At 36.4% G+C, this 17,600-nt stretch overlaps 1 protein-coding gene across 4 annotated transcripts in view; it reads left to right on the plus strand.

Moving 5' to 3' along the window:
- Nucleotides 1-17,600, plus strand: part of Alg9 (alpha-1,2-mannosyltransferase Alg9) — a 242,119-nt gene that overhangs the window by 157,044 nt on the left and 67,475 nt on the right. For all 4 annotated transcript variants that reach the window (XM_081769334.1, XM_081769336.1, XM_081769337.1 and 1 more), the window contains one exon: nucleotides 14,191-14,392. In XM_081769334.1, coding sequence (XP_081625460.1) covers nucleotides 14,191-14,392 — 202 coding nt within the window. The remainder of the gene's footprint in view (nucleotides 1-14,190; nucleotides 14,393-17,600) is intronic.

Raw genomic sequence — 17,600 nt, forward strand, 5'->3', positions numbered from 1 at the left:
AACCATCACATACAGAGACATAGCGCGAAATACTTTTCAGAGTGAGTCCGAGCATACAAAGAGGCTTTTCCGAAAGAGTACGTGGTGTTCACCGGCTACTGTCAGCAAGGCAAATTGAAGATTTTCAGAGTGGAGAAGAACTGTAAAAACTCGGAGTGCTACCAGAAGGAGGCCTTGAGGCCCGTCTGCAAGCAGGAGCTATCAAACTCTAAGGAAACGAGATCAACCTGGTCCTCATCCATCAAGATAAAACTTCATCATATCCCTTAAGATCGTCTCTCGCATTGAACCAGGATAAAGAGGAGGCTACTGGAATACACACCATGCTTTTCAACGAGATATCTGTGAAGTCTCGAGATGCAAATTCAATTGATTTCCATGGTTTTGAACTGCTTAAAAGGGCTTAGACAGAAGGCGTGTGACAACTGTGAGTGGGCTTTGGAAAGTTATGAAAACTGTGTTGCCCGGTTAATTTTTGGAACCAGGGAAGACAGATTGAGCACTGCTGCACTCGGCGTCCTGGATTTTGCTAATTATTTGGTAAGTACAATTTGGTCGCATATTCGGAACAGCCAGTATATTGCCAAAAAGTTTAAAGTATTTATTCGTTCACTGGAATGATTTGGTGTACTTGAGTGTCCGGGAAACCTAATTTCTCATTAAGTTTATCTGGTTCAGAAATGGTGCTAATTTGAGTAACAATATATCAATCCTTGTTTCCTTCGTAAACTGTTAAGACAAAGCTTGATGAACTACGACGCTTAAGATTGTTCTCAGTTTTTCACTGATACAGCTGTCCTCCCGATTTTAAATCAATGTTATATTTTTCGTGTTCTGAGACACACCAGCTCGACCAGCCAGACGCTTTCTTCTTAGACTCAAAGAATGGCTTGATTTACTCAGTGAGCAGGCCTCCCAATTTTTTGTCTTTATTATATTGCACTGTTTCGTAGTCCAATATTTCATAAACTTCGATGGATGTAGCCCATTTCCGTTACTTTTTGTATTTATAAGAAATCAAAGTCTCTGCGCGTATGATTCGTTATTTGTGTAACGCGCATACTATGTGGAACAAAAAGTTGTTTGTATTGCATTGGTATAAACTTTAAAGCAGTAATTTTATTGTCTATTCAGTTTGCTGATTGGTAGCAAATATTGATCTCTGTCTCTCTCTCACACACACATATATAGATACTTATCAATTTAACGAAAACAACTGGAGTTAGAAACACGTCAAATGTCTGTGTTGACAACTGCAATTGTGTTGATAGTGATGTGGTAGGGCAAATTCCATATCACGTGAGAAGCAGTAAACAGCAGTGTGCGGTAAACTTAAGAAGACGGTGGTAATGTGAAATGATCGCTCTCTGATTTCCAAATAGGGCTAGTAGTTAGCGCTCGGTTATATAGTGCGAACATGACGAAAGTGGCAGGTGTGTTGGGTGTGATATGAAGGACAATGTTCACCTACAAAACCCACTGCAAATAAATAAATAAATAAATAAATAAATAAATAAAAATAAGAAATAAAATTAAATTAAAAATCAGCGAAGTACAGTGGTTGAAAGAAAACCCTCAGTGACAAGTCCCACCGAGCTTAAAGAACTGTCGTGCGACTGCGGTACAGGTGACGGAGGAACTCAAGGCTCACCTCCCACAGCCTGTGTTGACAATCATAGTCCGCCGCGAGTTACATAACATGGACATACATTGTCGAATTGCACGGGGAAGCTGGTAATAAGGGACCATAACGCTTTAGTACGACACCAATAGGGGTGCGAACATACAACATCGACAGCTGATTCGAAATATGTGATATGGTCTCATCTTTATTTTCATTTTAAACCAGAGAGGCCTTGTTTACGTGTGGCAGGTACCCAAGAAGCGTATTATTCGCAGTGTCTTTGCCCAATCGTGAGAGAAGGCGGAGGATCTGTAATACTGTGGGCGACAGTATACTGATTTTCAGTGGATCCTGTTTTTACGTTTACCCGTCACGCCACTGCCTGTTATTATGTGGCATTTTAGGGAACCTTGTGCATCCTATGATCTAGATGTTTCTGGTAATGACGCTATATTCCAGGAATAATAATGAGCCAGTTAACACAGCTGAAGCTGTTACAGCGTGGTTTGAGAAATATCTGTGGTTTGTTTTTGAGACACGATTCCGGTGAATTTCAGCGTCCATTCTCTCTTATGGAACAGCGATTCACTGTACGCGAAATGATGCAATAGTATAGTTGCTACTATTCATAACCTCTATGACTACATTCCACGTCAGATCAGATCTGTTCTGAGAGCGAAAGATGGACCAAATCACATTAATTTGGTAATTTGCACTTTTTTCCAGGTATTTCGATTCAATTGATCTTTGTGTGTGTACACGTACATAGTTTAAAATGTATATTATTTTGATGATCGAGAGTCATTTGAAATGTAAGGGCTGTTACACAAGCCGAGTTTAATTGTCTTTAAGTTAGTCTCTACTACCATGTCCCCGGTGTTTATAGTATTCATCGATCAAAGTACCTGAACACCACTAACTCGAAGTTGCTTTTATATATATAGCATAGTACATAGTTACCTGTAGATGACTAGATCAGCTCCTACTTGCCCTTTTCTCCTGAAACAAAAAGATTGTACACAGAGTGGATTAGATATTCAGAATAGAGACAGTCTTCTGCTTAGGTAAAGAGATCGTTTCGGATCTCTTTGCATCAGTCGAATTTGTACTATAATCTAAAAGGTTTAATGCAAACGCGTATGAAAAAAGTACGAAAAATTCGAGAATAATCCTATTTTGTAATACTGCAACACAAAAATTCAATTTCATGATGTGGTTTAGCAGAGCCTTATATTCTTATATCGCAGATGTTAGAATTAGTATAAAATAAATAACAGTTCAGCAATGCTTCTTTTATTGGTAATCTCTTACGTAAGTATGAATTTACATATGCCGAATTAACGTAATCAAGGACTGTCTGTATGTAATACTTTCGTGAATTGAGTAAGCCATCACCTCTAGATGGGTAAGGGAGATGGAGAAATAACATTTAATGTATTTTTGAATGAACCTTTTTCTCCGGCCCTCAGGACTAAGTTGAGTACTCAGAGAATACTGGCATGTACGCAAACGAAAATGACGGAGACTGAACTGCCTCCGTGAAGAGTTTCGGGTCACTGCGCACCACTTGTTTCCAAAAGGATTAACAATGTGGATGAAAAAAGTTCCTTTTATTGAAAATAATAGAAACCGCCTTTCCACCTTCCCCAGTAGAAGTCAAGATCACTTTCGAATGTGTGTGTGTAGAAATAACGTATATCCGGTTAGGTACACTCATGTCCAAAATTATTGTCGCATGTCTATAAATATGTTGTTCTAGGAATATAATTTGATAACGAATTCGCCCGGTATTTCTTACAATGTTAGTATGTGTATAATCGGCAAAGACATGTATATGGCAAATTTCATGTCCAAAGAGCAGTAAATAAAAACAATAAAACGAAATTAAAACTTTCTTGTCCATTTAGCAACATTTTGTTTTACTCATTCTAATATTCGTATTTATAATTCTTTTCCTATGAAATTTAACATAAATATACATTTCCAGATTATACACATAGTATCAGTATTTAAAGTGCACTGCAACATCATTATCAAATTATATTCTTACAAGAAGACAGTTATAGATATGCGACATTCATTTTGGACATGAGTGTACATACAAACACTCAAAAGCCATATATAACTTCGTATTGTCAAACGTCGTTTTAAACTTGGTACGGAAACTTGGTACAGTTCGATATTATACATACGTTGACGATATGGTTTTCAAGTACAAGGATAATTTGGTCCGTCACCCCTCTCCCCCACATTCAAATAGTAGAATATTTTATAGTCGGCTGTTATGTGCGCGGAATTTCAGCCTATGTGCGCACACATTTACACACGAAAAGGATGATAGAAAAGCACTCCAGGATAACGCCTGGGTGCGACATTCGAATCCAGACTTCATATTTCTGTGTCAAGTAGTATTCCATATGTGCGCATAAAATTTCCATTTGTGCGCGCAGAGGAACGAAGAAAATCCGTAGACAAAAATGTACAGAAAATTCATAACTTGCACTAAATCAAAGAATAACAACTTGAGATTTCTGCAGCAAGTAATACTCCATATGTTTGCCTAAGTGCACATAATATTTTTAGTGTGCGCATAAACAAATGCAAGATGTATCGTATTGAAAAATGTAAATCAGTGAAGTTCAAAGTGCGCACTTAAAGCAATGAAATAAGATAGAAACTTGGAACAACATTTGTCCTTATGTGCGTCATATTTGCCCTTACGTACGCTCAATATCATTTTCTGTGCGCACTTACTAACACATGAAAACGATGATAAAAGTGCACTCTATCAGGAAACGTCTAAGTATGATATTCGAATTACGATTTCATATTTAGTTGTCAAGTAGAATTCTATATGCGCGCTTAAGTGCACATAAAATTTTCTGTGTGCGCACAAAATAATGCAATATATATGGTAATTGCAAATGCACTTCAGTGTAGTTTAGGCCGCTCACTTAAATCAATAAGATAGAAACTGTGAATAAGATGAAGCATCATTTGTTTTTATGTGAGTCATATGTGAGTCATTTCCAATTTTTTCTTTATATTTTTCTGAAATGATTAACAGGTGAAAAGATTGTTTATTTGTATAACAAGAATAAGTGATGTTAAGACACAAACTTTTTAATTTGAAATGAAAAGTGATTAGCTACTGTCAGGACACAAAATGCATATTTTTATGGAAAGTGATAAGTGATTGGCTGGCAATAGTTCAGGTTATCTTCCACGACTGTATATATAGGTGTTAAGTTTTGTATATTTTTATAACTGTGATTACGTCTAATGAAGATACTGTTATAGTATTGAAACGTTTCTTCTTTTACAGTGTTTTTACTAGAAAATGTTGTACCTTTCACTATTATTAAGTTAAATATAAAATATGTTTCCAAGGTCTATAAATGGTTCATTTAAAGCTGAACTACTCACAATCAAATTTTTTCCATGCAATAACCTATCACCCTGTATATATTTTAGGTTAGCAGTAACTCGAAAGAAACAGTGCATGATCATTAAGAATAATACCAAAGTAATTAAGATATTACCAGGTATTGCAATGTTCAATTTGCACGTTAAAGGTGAAAGTTGTATCTTAAAGGTAATTCGTAAATGCTTAGAAGTTTCTCTGAAATAACTGTAAATTAACTATTAATATAAAGTATATTTAACAGTAATCCTAAAGATACTATAACTATGGGGCTTCATTATTATTTCGTGTGCGGCATGATGGTGTTAAAGGCTTCGCAGAGCTAGACATTTGTATAATTATTACTATTTTGGAATCATACAACTTTAATCCAGAAATTTAACCAACTTTACATTTCATTACTCAATATCTTCATGTTATTGCGTAAACGCAAAGATAAATGGCATACGTTTTATGTATTATTGAATATACAGTAGTTGCAAGTTATTTTTAGTTGAATTTAAATGGACATTTTTTACTATTTTACAAGCGATCCTTTATAATGTAAAACTTTGCATACCTTTCCTGTATTTTGAATGTTATGTATCGATCAATACACTTTCATCAATTACCTTCAAGGCATTAATTTCAAGACAAATTACCACCAACAAGGTTCCTGTAAAGCAAGCTATTCAATTCAGTTACACTTTATGTACCGTCGGCTCGATAAGTAGTTGTGGGTTAGACACATTACTTCTTATCTAACCCACAACTAATATGTAGGCGACTATTCAATGCAATATGTTTTAGTTACAAGCTTATAATAATTAGTCCAGGATCTGAGGGGGGTTGAGCATGCATGGAAAGCCTAACGCAATTTTATTTCTGATTATTGTTATAGGCACTATAGTGATCGTGAAAACCGATATCGTCGCGTCCCAGCGTGATCGACAACTTGGGGAAAGGGGAAAAGAGGTGGGGCGCAGAAAAGCGTAGACTTTCACGTTGGCGGTCCTAGTATCCCTTCTAATTGTCACAGGGATATGAGCCATACCTCGTTGGAAAGCTTATAGAACACAAATTCCGACAAGGTAACTTTTGTGCCCCCAATGCCCAATACTTAAAAGAGGAAGAAGAAGAAAGGTAAAAATTAGGAAGAAAAACTAATTTTTGTAAAATTTGTGGGACGCTGGCAACATTGTTGTTTGTCGTACGCAGGAAAAAAGTAATCTCGCATGTACGCCATACATAGGTAACAATCATATAATAAAATGAAGGGCGTAGATACAATAACAAGAGAGATAAAATTTCGGAAGTACCTACTTCCGATGGTCACTCGGTACATATTTTTCAATGGACTGTTGTCACGTTGGCAGCCCTAGCGACGCCCCTAATTGTCACAGGGACATGAACTATACCTTTTTGGAAAGCATATGGGACACAGATTTCAGAGAGTTAATTTTTGTGCCCCCTACGTAACAGAAACAACAGAGTTGCCAGAGCTCCACAAACTAGAAATTGTTTTTCAATTTTTTAAAATTTTCTTCTTCTTCTTCTTTTACAACTTGGGGATAGGGACACAAAAGTTATCTAGTTGGAATCTGTGTTTTATAAGCTTTCCAACGAGGTATTGTTCATGGTCCTGTGACTAATAGAGGCGTCGCTAGGGCTGCCAGACAACGTGAAGATAGACAACAAATATATAAGGGGAGTGGAGAGTGGTACGAGCTTCCGACGCCCTTCATTGTTTTCATATGACTGTTCCTAATGTCTGGCGTACATGTGAGATTTTTTTCCTCCATTCGACAAATAACAGTGTTGCCAGCGTTCCTCAAATTTCAAATATGTGGCTTTCTTTCATAAGAAAATATAAAAATATACACTGGAGAAATGGACAAATAAGATAAGTTTAAAGATAATTTGAGTTGGTATTATGGGTAACAGTTTTTGAAATGCATTTTGAGTTGTAAAACTGTTATTATATTGTTATTAAATGTAACTAAAAAAAAATAGTATTACAACTTTATGTGCACTTACCTTCATTTGTTGAACATTTGTGTGCCTGATCTTAATCCAGCCAATTTTCAATGACAAATAAGTTCCACAATTTTACGTGTTGTTTAATAACACTTCTTAATTTCACAAACGAATTGTTAATGATTTTCAAAATTTCCACCTTTTTAACTAAGCATGAATCACTTAAGGCCTAACGTATGGTAACTGTTACCCTAAAGTTTGCATATCAATTTAAAAGATAAATCTAATACTAATGGTTTGTTCTTAATTATTGCATTTGGGTATAATTTACTTAGTCACTATTGGCTTCTTCGCAGAGATATTTTGTCACAGGATTTTTGCGATTGTCCTTACAAGCACAATAACTGCAGCAAGACGACTTACTGACAAAACATCTGCAAGACAATGTTTTGCAGGTTGGTTTTGCATGTGCAAGGTGGAATTAAGATGTAGCAGGCTGTGTCATCAGAAGTGGACGTAAGGTTTTATTGTCATCTAAGAAAAAAACAAACTTGGTTAAATCTAAAGGCTCTGCAGACGGAATGGCGGAGTTATTCCAATAGTAGAGTTGAGCTGTGCATGTCAGTACATGTCCGAAATAGTTGGAGGTGAACGGTAAACAAACAATGTCATTAATTGCTGATGGGGATTGTAGGAAGTGAATGTATCTACTTTCGTCACAAGAGGGTTTCTTTTTTTTTTTTTTTTTTTTTTAATCTTTAAATAGACAAGCTCTAGTTGGTGAAGTTGAGATATCATTCAGGTTTTGTTGCTGTAACAACTGTAGCACATGTAAAACAATCCGATTTTCTTGCTAAACTGAAAGCAGACTGTTTGTTTCCTACTTTGCTCGTCGAGTTACAGACTGTAAAGTCATGAAGAGCTGGTAAACTTTAGGAGAATTTTATTTCAAGTGCTTCTGAAGCTATATGACATCCTAAACCTCTTTTCCTTTCTCCAACACCAGCGACTTACCACACACTCTCGCAACCGACGTCTTTCAAATCATGCCAGTATGATACGGCTAACACGAACACACCCGTTTCTGGACTGTGAATTATCAGGTTTACACTTCCTTTGTTTCTAACTGAATCAAACGCATGAAGAAAAATTCTTGTGTGCGCTTCATTCTGGTTAGTTTTCAGGTTTTCATACGTTCTTATTAATTGATCTTCATGTTTTAGGTCACTGTCGTTTCCGTTTTCAAAACTACCAAACACTGGAAATTGGCTGGATTAACATCAGGAACACAAATGTTCAACAAATGAAGATAAATGCAAATAAAGTTGTGTATTTCAGTTACATGTATTAACAATATGATAATGGCTTTACAACTAAAGATGCATTTCAAAAATTGTAATCCATACCAAACTCAAAATGTCTTTAAACTTATCCCAAAGGAGCTACAAGCATAAAAATTTGGTATCAATAAAATAAATCAATATTCTAACTAGTGATACCCTGTATTTAATCATTGGGCTTACGAGGGGGAAGTGGGGGGTATTGAATCTGCCCATTTCTCCACTGTATATTTTCTTATAAAAGAAAGCCTCATATTTGAACTTTGAGGAACTCTGGCAACACTGTTATTTGTCGTACGCAGGAAAAAATCTCACAGGTACGACAGACATTAGGAACAGTCATATGAAAACAATGAAGGGCGTTGGTGCAATAGCAAGGCAGATAAAAATTGGGAAGCTCGTACCACTCTCCACTCCCCTTGTATATTTGTCGTCTACCTTCACGTTGTCTGGCAGCCCTAGCGACGCCTCTATTAGTCACAGGACCATGAACAATACCTTGTTGGAAAGCTTAGAGAACACAGATTCTAACTAGATAACTTTTATGTCCCCATGCCCAAGTTGTAAAAGAAGAAGAAAAAGAAACAAAAATTAAAAACACGATTTTAAGTTTGTGGTGCTCTGGCAACACTTTTGTTTATCTTACGCAGGGGGAGCACAAAAGTTACCTCTATGAAATCTGTGTCCCATATGCTTTCCAAAGAGGTATAGTTCATGTCCCTGTGACAAATAGGGGCGTCGCTAGGGCTGCCAACGTGACGACAATCCATCCAAAGATATGTACCGAGTAACCATCGGAAGTAGGTACTTCCGAAATTTTATCTCTCTTGTTATTGTATTTACGCCCTTCATTTTATTATATGATTGTTCTCTATGTATAGCGTACATGTGAAATTATTTTTTTCCTGCGTACGACAAACAACAATGTTGCCAGCGTCCCACAAATTTTACAAAAATTAGTTTTTCTTCCAAATTTTTTTCTTCTTCTTCTTCTTTTACGTGTTGGGCATTGGGGGCTCAAAAGTTACCTCGCCGGAATTTGTGTTCTATAAGCTTTCCAACGAGGTATGGCTCATATCCATGTGACAATTAGAAGGGATACTAAGACCGCCACGTGAAGGTCTACGATTTTCTGCGCCCCACCTCTTTTCCCTCCTCCCCTCAAGTTGTCGACCACGCTGGGGGTGACGACATCGGTTTTCACGATCACTATAGTGCCTATAACAATAATCAGAAATAAAATTGCGTTAGGCTTTCCATGCATGCTCAACCCCCATCAGATCGCAGCCTAAATGATGCATACGTCAAGCAATTATTTCTTGCTCCACAACTCTCAACTTGCTATTCGTGTCATGAATTTTCTGAATATCTTTATAGATGTATTTTCTTTCTTCCGATATCCGCACTTATGAAATATTAGTTGGTACATAAGTATGAAGGCTACGTTCAAATGTCGCACTGAAGCGTTACATTGGATGCACTTTAGTGGTTTTTCATGGGTTAATATTGAGCGCACATAAGGGCAAATATGACGTACATAAGAACAAATGTTGTTCCTAGTTTCTGTCTTATTTCATTGCTTTAAGTGCGCCCTTTGAACTTCACTGATTTACATTTTTCAATACGATACATCTTGCGTTTGTTTATCCGCACACTAAAAATACAGAGGTTGTTCATTCTATATTTGGCCAATTTCGACTTACCTAAAAATTCAGAAGAATCCATGGCGCCAGGTCCGTAAGTGCTCGATGTTTTCCCCTTGGTTCCTAATAATAGCCCGACAGCGTAATTTCCACTGTAATAGGGTTCTCTAAAGAACTGTGAGGGGAATCTTGTCCCATTCCCTTTGCACAGCTTTCCAAAGTCCTTCCACAGTTGTCACGTGCCGTTTTCCCAAAGCCCGCTTCAGCAATCCAAATCCACAATAGTCCATAGGACTTGCATCTGGAGATTTAACAGGTACCTCATTGAAAGGTATCACCTGTATACCACTTGCCTCTTCCATCTCCCTGTAGAATGCGAGGGATGATCGTGAGGTATGTGATGAGGCCTTGTCCATGTGAATGCGCACCAGATTGGCGTCATTTCCGTACATTGTTGGAATCTCATGCTCGTAGATCGGCCGCATGATCTGCTCCTGAAAATACTGTGAATTTATTTTGCAGTTCTTCGCCACCCTACGAATCTTCAGTTTACCTCGGTAACAGTAGCCAGTAACGACCATAAACTCTTTTGGAAAGGATTCTTTAGTGTCACGGACCCACCTTCTGAAGTTTTTGGCGCCTTTCTCTCGGAACATGATGGCTCTCGGTTTGCCGCAGTCGGAAAGGTAAATCCATGCTTCATCGAGCGTTAAGACGTAAATCCAGCTTTGTTTTGCCAGATGCCGTTCGTACAGCTTCAGGGCGTTTCACTTTCCATCCTTTTGTGGGCATCCGCGAGAAGATGGCCGCAAGCTTTCATGACTTTTTCCAGCTTGAGTTGATGGTGTAACGTCCGGCTCACAGTCCCCAAAGACACGTCAAGACGATTAGCCATACACCTTTGTGTTGGCGGTTTTTCTTGCATTGCCATTTTGCGAAGTTTCCTCTGCATGGTGGAGGTGGCTTTGGTGCATTCCCGCTTCCTAGGTAACTTCGTTGGTGATCCAAATAGTAGAGCTTCGTTGCCCTTGTACTTTTTAATAACATTTTTTATTCCACTTAAACTGATGTTGCAAAAATTCTTCTTGCACTGTTTTCTAATGATAAAAACACTAAAGTGGGCGTGATAAAGACCCGCAACATAGCCTTCCCAAAACCGGCTTAGTTTGGGCGGCATTTTGGTCACAGAGCGGAAACCCACATACTTGGAAACAAATTTAACACAACACTCACAACAATGGTCCTATTTTTTGCGTTATTGTCGTCCGCGCGGAAAAACAACTCCGTTCCCAGGAAGACACTGCACAGCACTGCAGAACGCCACGAGCCAGGTCGGGTGAGTCCATTCTGCCCGGGAGGGGGAAGGAACGAAATCGGCCAAATGTACGCTGAACAACCTCTGTATTATGTGCACTTAGGCGTACGTAATGGAGTATTTCTTGCTACAGAAATCTCAAGTTGTTTTTCTTTGATTTAGAGCAAGTCATGAATTTTTTGTATATTTTTGTCTACGGATTTTCTTCGTTCCTGTGCGCGCCCAAATGGAAATTTTATGCGCACATAAGCGCACATATGGAATACTACTTGACACAGAAATATGAAGTCTGGATTCGAATGTCGCATTCAGGCGTTACCCTGGAGTGCATTTTCTATTATCCTTTTCGTATGTAAATATGTGCACACATAAGCGCACATAAGACGCACATAACAGACGACTATAAAATATTCTACCATTTGAATGTGGGGGAGGGGGGTAACGCACCTAGGATAATTCACAGCTGGATTACTTATTAAAAGAATTGAACAATATGAGATTAAGATTTGAGATTCACCGTGGAGAAAGAGAAGAACGGCAGTCTTACGTACTTAGACCTTAATATAAGAAGATATAACAATAAATTCGTCACCAGTGTCCACCACAAGCCCACAGCCGGTACACAGTACATTCATTGTAAATCTGCACTTTGAGCAGGTACCAAAGCTAACATTTGGAAGAATTTCTTTTCGCATGCCATACGTCTTACTTTCTTAAAAACAGATTTACAGACATAGATTGAATATCTGATGGAGCTTGGTAGTTTTAATGGATAGCCAGCTTCATTATTAAATAATTGGTATAATGAGGTTAAAAGGAATTTAAGTTCCGATAAACTGAAACCGATTAAAAAAAAAAAAAAAAAAAAAAAGGTTGCGTTGCCTATTTTTCCCAGATTGACAACTACATTAAATAAAATCTATACACAATACGGTTTTAGTATAGCCTTGAAACTCACCCCCCCACACACAAATTTTGGAAAAAGAACATTATCCAGTTTAGGAGTTATTACTCGAATTCCAGTGAAAAATCGAGTATTTATGGAATAAAATGAAGCTGCCAAGAAAGTTGTATTGGCAAAACGAAAAGAAATTTAAAAGTCCGAGTAAAGGAGCATATTAGAGATTCAAAAGCGGAAAATCCGGTGTCACGTTTATCGAAACATTTAAAAGAAACGCAACCCAGGGTAGAAGATTCAAAAGTTTTATTTGGAGCTAGAAATGAAGTAGAGAGACGGTTTTTTAAAATTTATTTATTCATTTAAAAGAATTGAAATTAAATTTAGACAAGGGTGGTTGAATGACGAATGGCAGGCGGTAATTACAAAATTTTTACAGCATTGGCATGACGACAAAAATAATAACATACGTTGGCAACCTTCTAACAAGGAACAAGAAAGGCGTACAAATTGGCTCCGCCATATTTTAGTCTGCATCATCTTCATCTGGAGATTACTGACGTACTTGACAACGTGTTTCCGTACAACACAACTCTTCCCTTGGTGAGTCATTCCATTTTTATTCCTTGATGTTTCTATTCTTTCTCTTGCTTTTAACCTTCGTGACTAAGACGCCAGGAAAAAGTCAAAAGCTTAGAAGTTTAAAGGAAATTCACAAATTACAGGAATCTGCAAGTAGAATGATAGAATTCTTGAGTGCTGTTCTGCATTGTCGAAAATTTAAGTATTGATTTGTAACATCAGCATTACAGCTAGGGAAATAATTGTTATTTGGTATACGAGAGAACAGTGCTGTTCTATTGATTTCCTTGTTTGAGGTCAGAAAATCCATCAGACAGAAAATTTTGCAGGACGTAAATATTCAGCATCAGTTAATTCAACACGTCTTATTTTCCCCCTATTATTCTCACCTTTTCCGGCCTTGTAGCTAATGGTATTCACATTGTAATTTACTCAAACAAGACCCTTCATTGCCACCAGCTGTCCTTTAACTTGAAGTAACCAAATGAGATTGTAAAATTCGTTTAGAAAAATATGTGACCGCTGCACTGCATAGAAAGAAACAATAATGTGGAGGTAATAAATCCGAAATGATCCGTTACCAAATAATGGTTAAAACATGTTTTATGTATATGACATAGACAGAATGAGTAATATGACAATGAAAGCTCATTATAGTTCTGTAAGATTTTGCGTGCGTAAAACGGAAACTATTATAGCACTATATTCACTTACGGAAACTGTAGGATGCATACTTAATATCTAGAGAAGGAAAACCGTGTTTACCGTCTATCCTGAAAATAAGTACCAAAACAATCCGTTTCAAGGTATGCCTGGCCTCATTTTCAATGTATCTTCTTCCCCTATGGTACCAACTAGGTATGGTCATAGATTCTGTCCATCCCCTCCAAATATTACAGCACTGGTTTACCCATCTTTGACGAAAAGGGACATTGACCCAAACTTCAAGGAAAATTAAAGATCACTTCTAAAAAGAGGCTTGCAGTAATCCACTTACGCAAGTTATTAATATGAAACCTCCATGAAGATTTTGAAATCGACCGCAGAAAAGTCCTTGCAGAATATCCGCTTCACATGTTTGTCAAGAAAAAAAAATACCATTCATCTTTAATTGTTAGCAATTTTTTTAACGATTATGAATTAAAAATTCATTCGGAAAGTGGAATTGATTAAAAGTAAACGACACTTTTAATAAATTTATTCATTAATTTTAACAGATTAATTAGAAGCCTACTTGTGGCAATAAGTAGTTGATGAAGAATGTTTTCCCTGTATTTGAGAAAAACCTGTTCTAATCTCAAGCGCTGGTCTTACATTTTAATTTGATAAAATTTATGTATATTTTTTATTGGAATTTACCGTATACGTAAAAAGTAAATAGTAATAGGAACAATTTTTTCTTCTATAGGAGGAGAGATTTCTGTTTCCAATTTACCCTTTAATCTGTGTGCATGGAGCAATCACAGTAGATGCTATTCAAAAGCTCTGGTTTAAATTTCTAATTCAGGATAAAGGTTTGCACTACTTGCAGCAGACTGCATGGATTACATTAACTGCTATTATTGTGTGCTCCACTATAAACATATCTCGCATATTGGCTCTTTATAAAGGTATGCTTTTTAAAAATACATTTCACGCATGATATCACTTGTTCATACATAAAAAAACTTGAAAACTAATTTCTTTCTGTTTTGGAAAATGTTCAATTTATTTTAATATTGTTACTGGTAGGGGTCTGCATGGATGATGACATTCACAGATATAACGGTGGTTTTATGCATCACTATAACATTTTGCAGATCTATTTTTATGTTCTTTGCGGTAACGAACAATATTTTGGATGTAGATGAAAAGAGAAGAAATTTTCAGATAATCACTCTTTGATGAATTATTAAATTAATGAGTTTTTGCATTGACATGTGATTACTGTTGTGATAAAACCGCCACAGTAGAATAAGTTTGCTGGATTGGAGTCGTTTCTTCTTTGCTTTTTAATATTGTATAATAAATACGAAATGCTCATGTGATTTAATTCGCGTTCGGTTAAGGTGGCTTGTTTTCTTTCTCAAGAACATTGTATCTGCTTTTCACTTTTACATTTTGAACACGAATATGCCTTATAAGCAAGGAAATTACATGCATACACACATAATTATATATGTATATACTCCACAGATACTGTATTAACAATTTGATAATTTTCTTGCCGGAAATTTGCGTGTGAGAAAACATGAAGAATTACTTTTCTGTTAATTTCCTTATTTTAAATTTTATTGTGTTCTATTTAGATTAGATGACCTACAATCGGAAAGGATTGAATTTAGCGTAGTTTGCTTGAGTTCATATCATTCAGGAAACTAGAAATATGATATTTACAGTTATTGTATTAAAAACTATTTCTTAAATCAAAATTGTTGTAGAACAGATAAACAATAAATGTTGTTAACTCATTATCTGCGGATGCATAGCGATGTTGTTGCGGACGCTGGTCTTGTTGCAAATGCGTTTGCGATATTTTATATCCTCGCAGACCTTTAGTTGTTGGGCTCTATATGTGGACAGTAAACAAAATTATTTTCAGTTTTGAACTCTAATGTGCGCATTGCTTAAATAAGTTTAAGAATATTTTCTACTGCAATTCAGATAACAACTTCTGAAAGTCGTGGTAGTGTAACTATTTTATTTAATTTTTAAGAGATATTTGTAAAGTCGTTAAGTTTTGCATCTTGTTCATTATAGCCTTGGAAATAGTCCACAGTATTAACAAAACAAAATGGACCGAAGCACCAATTACATATAACACTTGTGTAACAGTTTCATCAATGTAACATAACTTTCATCAAACAGGTTAGACAACGTTACCTTCATCAGCTAACGTGTCTGATGAAGGATGTTACATTGCCGAAACGGTTACACAAGTGTTATTAATTTATAATTGGTGCTTTGGTCTGTTTTGTTTTGTTAATACTGTAAGCTCTGCAATGTAGAAGACAAGTTGTTTCAGACTTTTTAAAGCTAGGAAGGTATGTGTTTAATTCCCACCAGTTCAAGACATTTTTGAGTACTGTTGTTGATTTCTATGGCACTACCTGTCTCCAATTCAGCTTATATTGCAGCAGTGAAATGCAGCTTATATTGCAGCAGTGAAATTCAAGACTTGCTGGTAATCGCAGACAAATCCTCATATATTTCTCTATGCCAGTGAATCGTTATGGGAGGTATTCGTCAAAACTTTATTTGCAGCATACTATAGGTAAGACTACCAATGTGAGGCATCGGAGGACATTATAGGAATGGTTAAAAGATATAATCTATACAACGATCTCAGCCGTTTCGCGTTATTATAATATTCCATACAAGTCGGAGCAATATGTATGCTTCGTTAATGTTAGACCAGTATGATTTCAGGCGAGGTTTCCTTCTGGTCTAGTGCCTAGCCTGGCCTCAAAGATGCACGTAGCCTCGGATTCGTTTCCTGATGGGGGACCACTAGAAACTTGGAAGGCATTATAGTGGTTTGTATTACACTGTAAACTATAGGTCCATGTCCCATATAGCGTGTCCGATACTGAAAAAGTGATGCTAAATTTTTTACAATCAATTAATTTCAGGTGGTACCCTGTGGCCCCCTCCCCATTATCCTTCCCCTCTTCATACTCAATGTGGGTTACAAGTATACTAACCGTACCCCACTATTTTCCATCCCCGGGTTTTATAATTTCTGCCTGGAGAATAATCTGAAATGATCACTGATTTAGACATCTATAGCATTATTATATAAATAAATTTGAAATACAAAACTGCGCAGAAAAACTATTATTTCTTTCTGTAAGAAGATTCGGATTTTAACTCGTGCATGGAAATTCACATTGTAGCTAAGAAACTTACGTGGACACAAAACACACTAAGGTGTGAAATAGGTTTTGAAATTGTTGGAAGTACAAGAATTCAGAATTAATGCATATTTCTTTCATTCAAGTTAAAATTTTTGATAAATCGCATATATTGCTGAACGAAACTCCGATAATGATAAACATTCGGAAACGCAGATATACCCAACTTTATTACTTGGCAAGTAACTACATGTAATAATTGACACACCACTGTTAACTAATGAGTGTTGACCATGATTGAATCAATACCAAGTCACTAATTAAAAATATTATTTTAACCAGTTAGACATTGTTCAAACTAAATAAAAGGAATTCAACAGAGTACCATGAAAATTCGGGATGTCCGGGGAGAAAATGTCAAAATTGCAGGAGGTGGTAGAGAAAGTCATTCTAAGCAAAAAAAAAAAAAAAAAAAAAAAAAAAAAAAAGTCCTATGCGGGGGAGGGGCATTTTGCGCTTCACTCAAGTTTTTTCGCACATTCTGTATTTGGTATAATGGTACAAATTATATCACGTTACAATAGTGGTAAAATGAGTTTTCTGTGAGTATGAAGTAATTTAGAATATTGTCTACGAGAGGAAAGTAAGGAAGATTTTAACCCCTCCCCCTGAATTTTTTTCTAACATTTTTCGGTTTTCAGTAGAAACATATCGCCAAAACAAAATAAAACATTTGAAAAGCTACTGCATTATTGTGTCTAACATGTTTTGAAAATCGCATGTTATTTGCCTTAACAGTACCCTATAATAATAATTAAAAAAGAAAGAAAGAAAAGAAAATCATAATTTCGATGTACGCATGCCGCTTACGAATTGAGTGTCAGTGTTTTATTACACAACAGAATAATAATAAAGTCAACAGTTGTAAGTACACATGCAAGGAAAATTACACTCTTTGGCTATTTAACATTGATTAGAGTCCTTG

Source organism: Thermobia domestica, chromosome 8 (genome assembly GCF_964235325.1).
Source record: "Thermobia domestica chromosome 8, izTheDome1.hap1.1, whole genome shotgun sequence".
In the NCBI taxonomy this organism is placed as follows: domain Eukaryota; kingdom Metazoa; phylum Arthropoda; class Insecta; order Zygentoma; family Lepismatidae; genus Thermobia; species Thermobia domestica.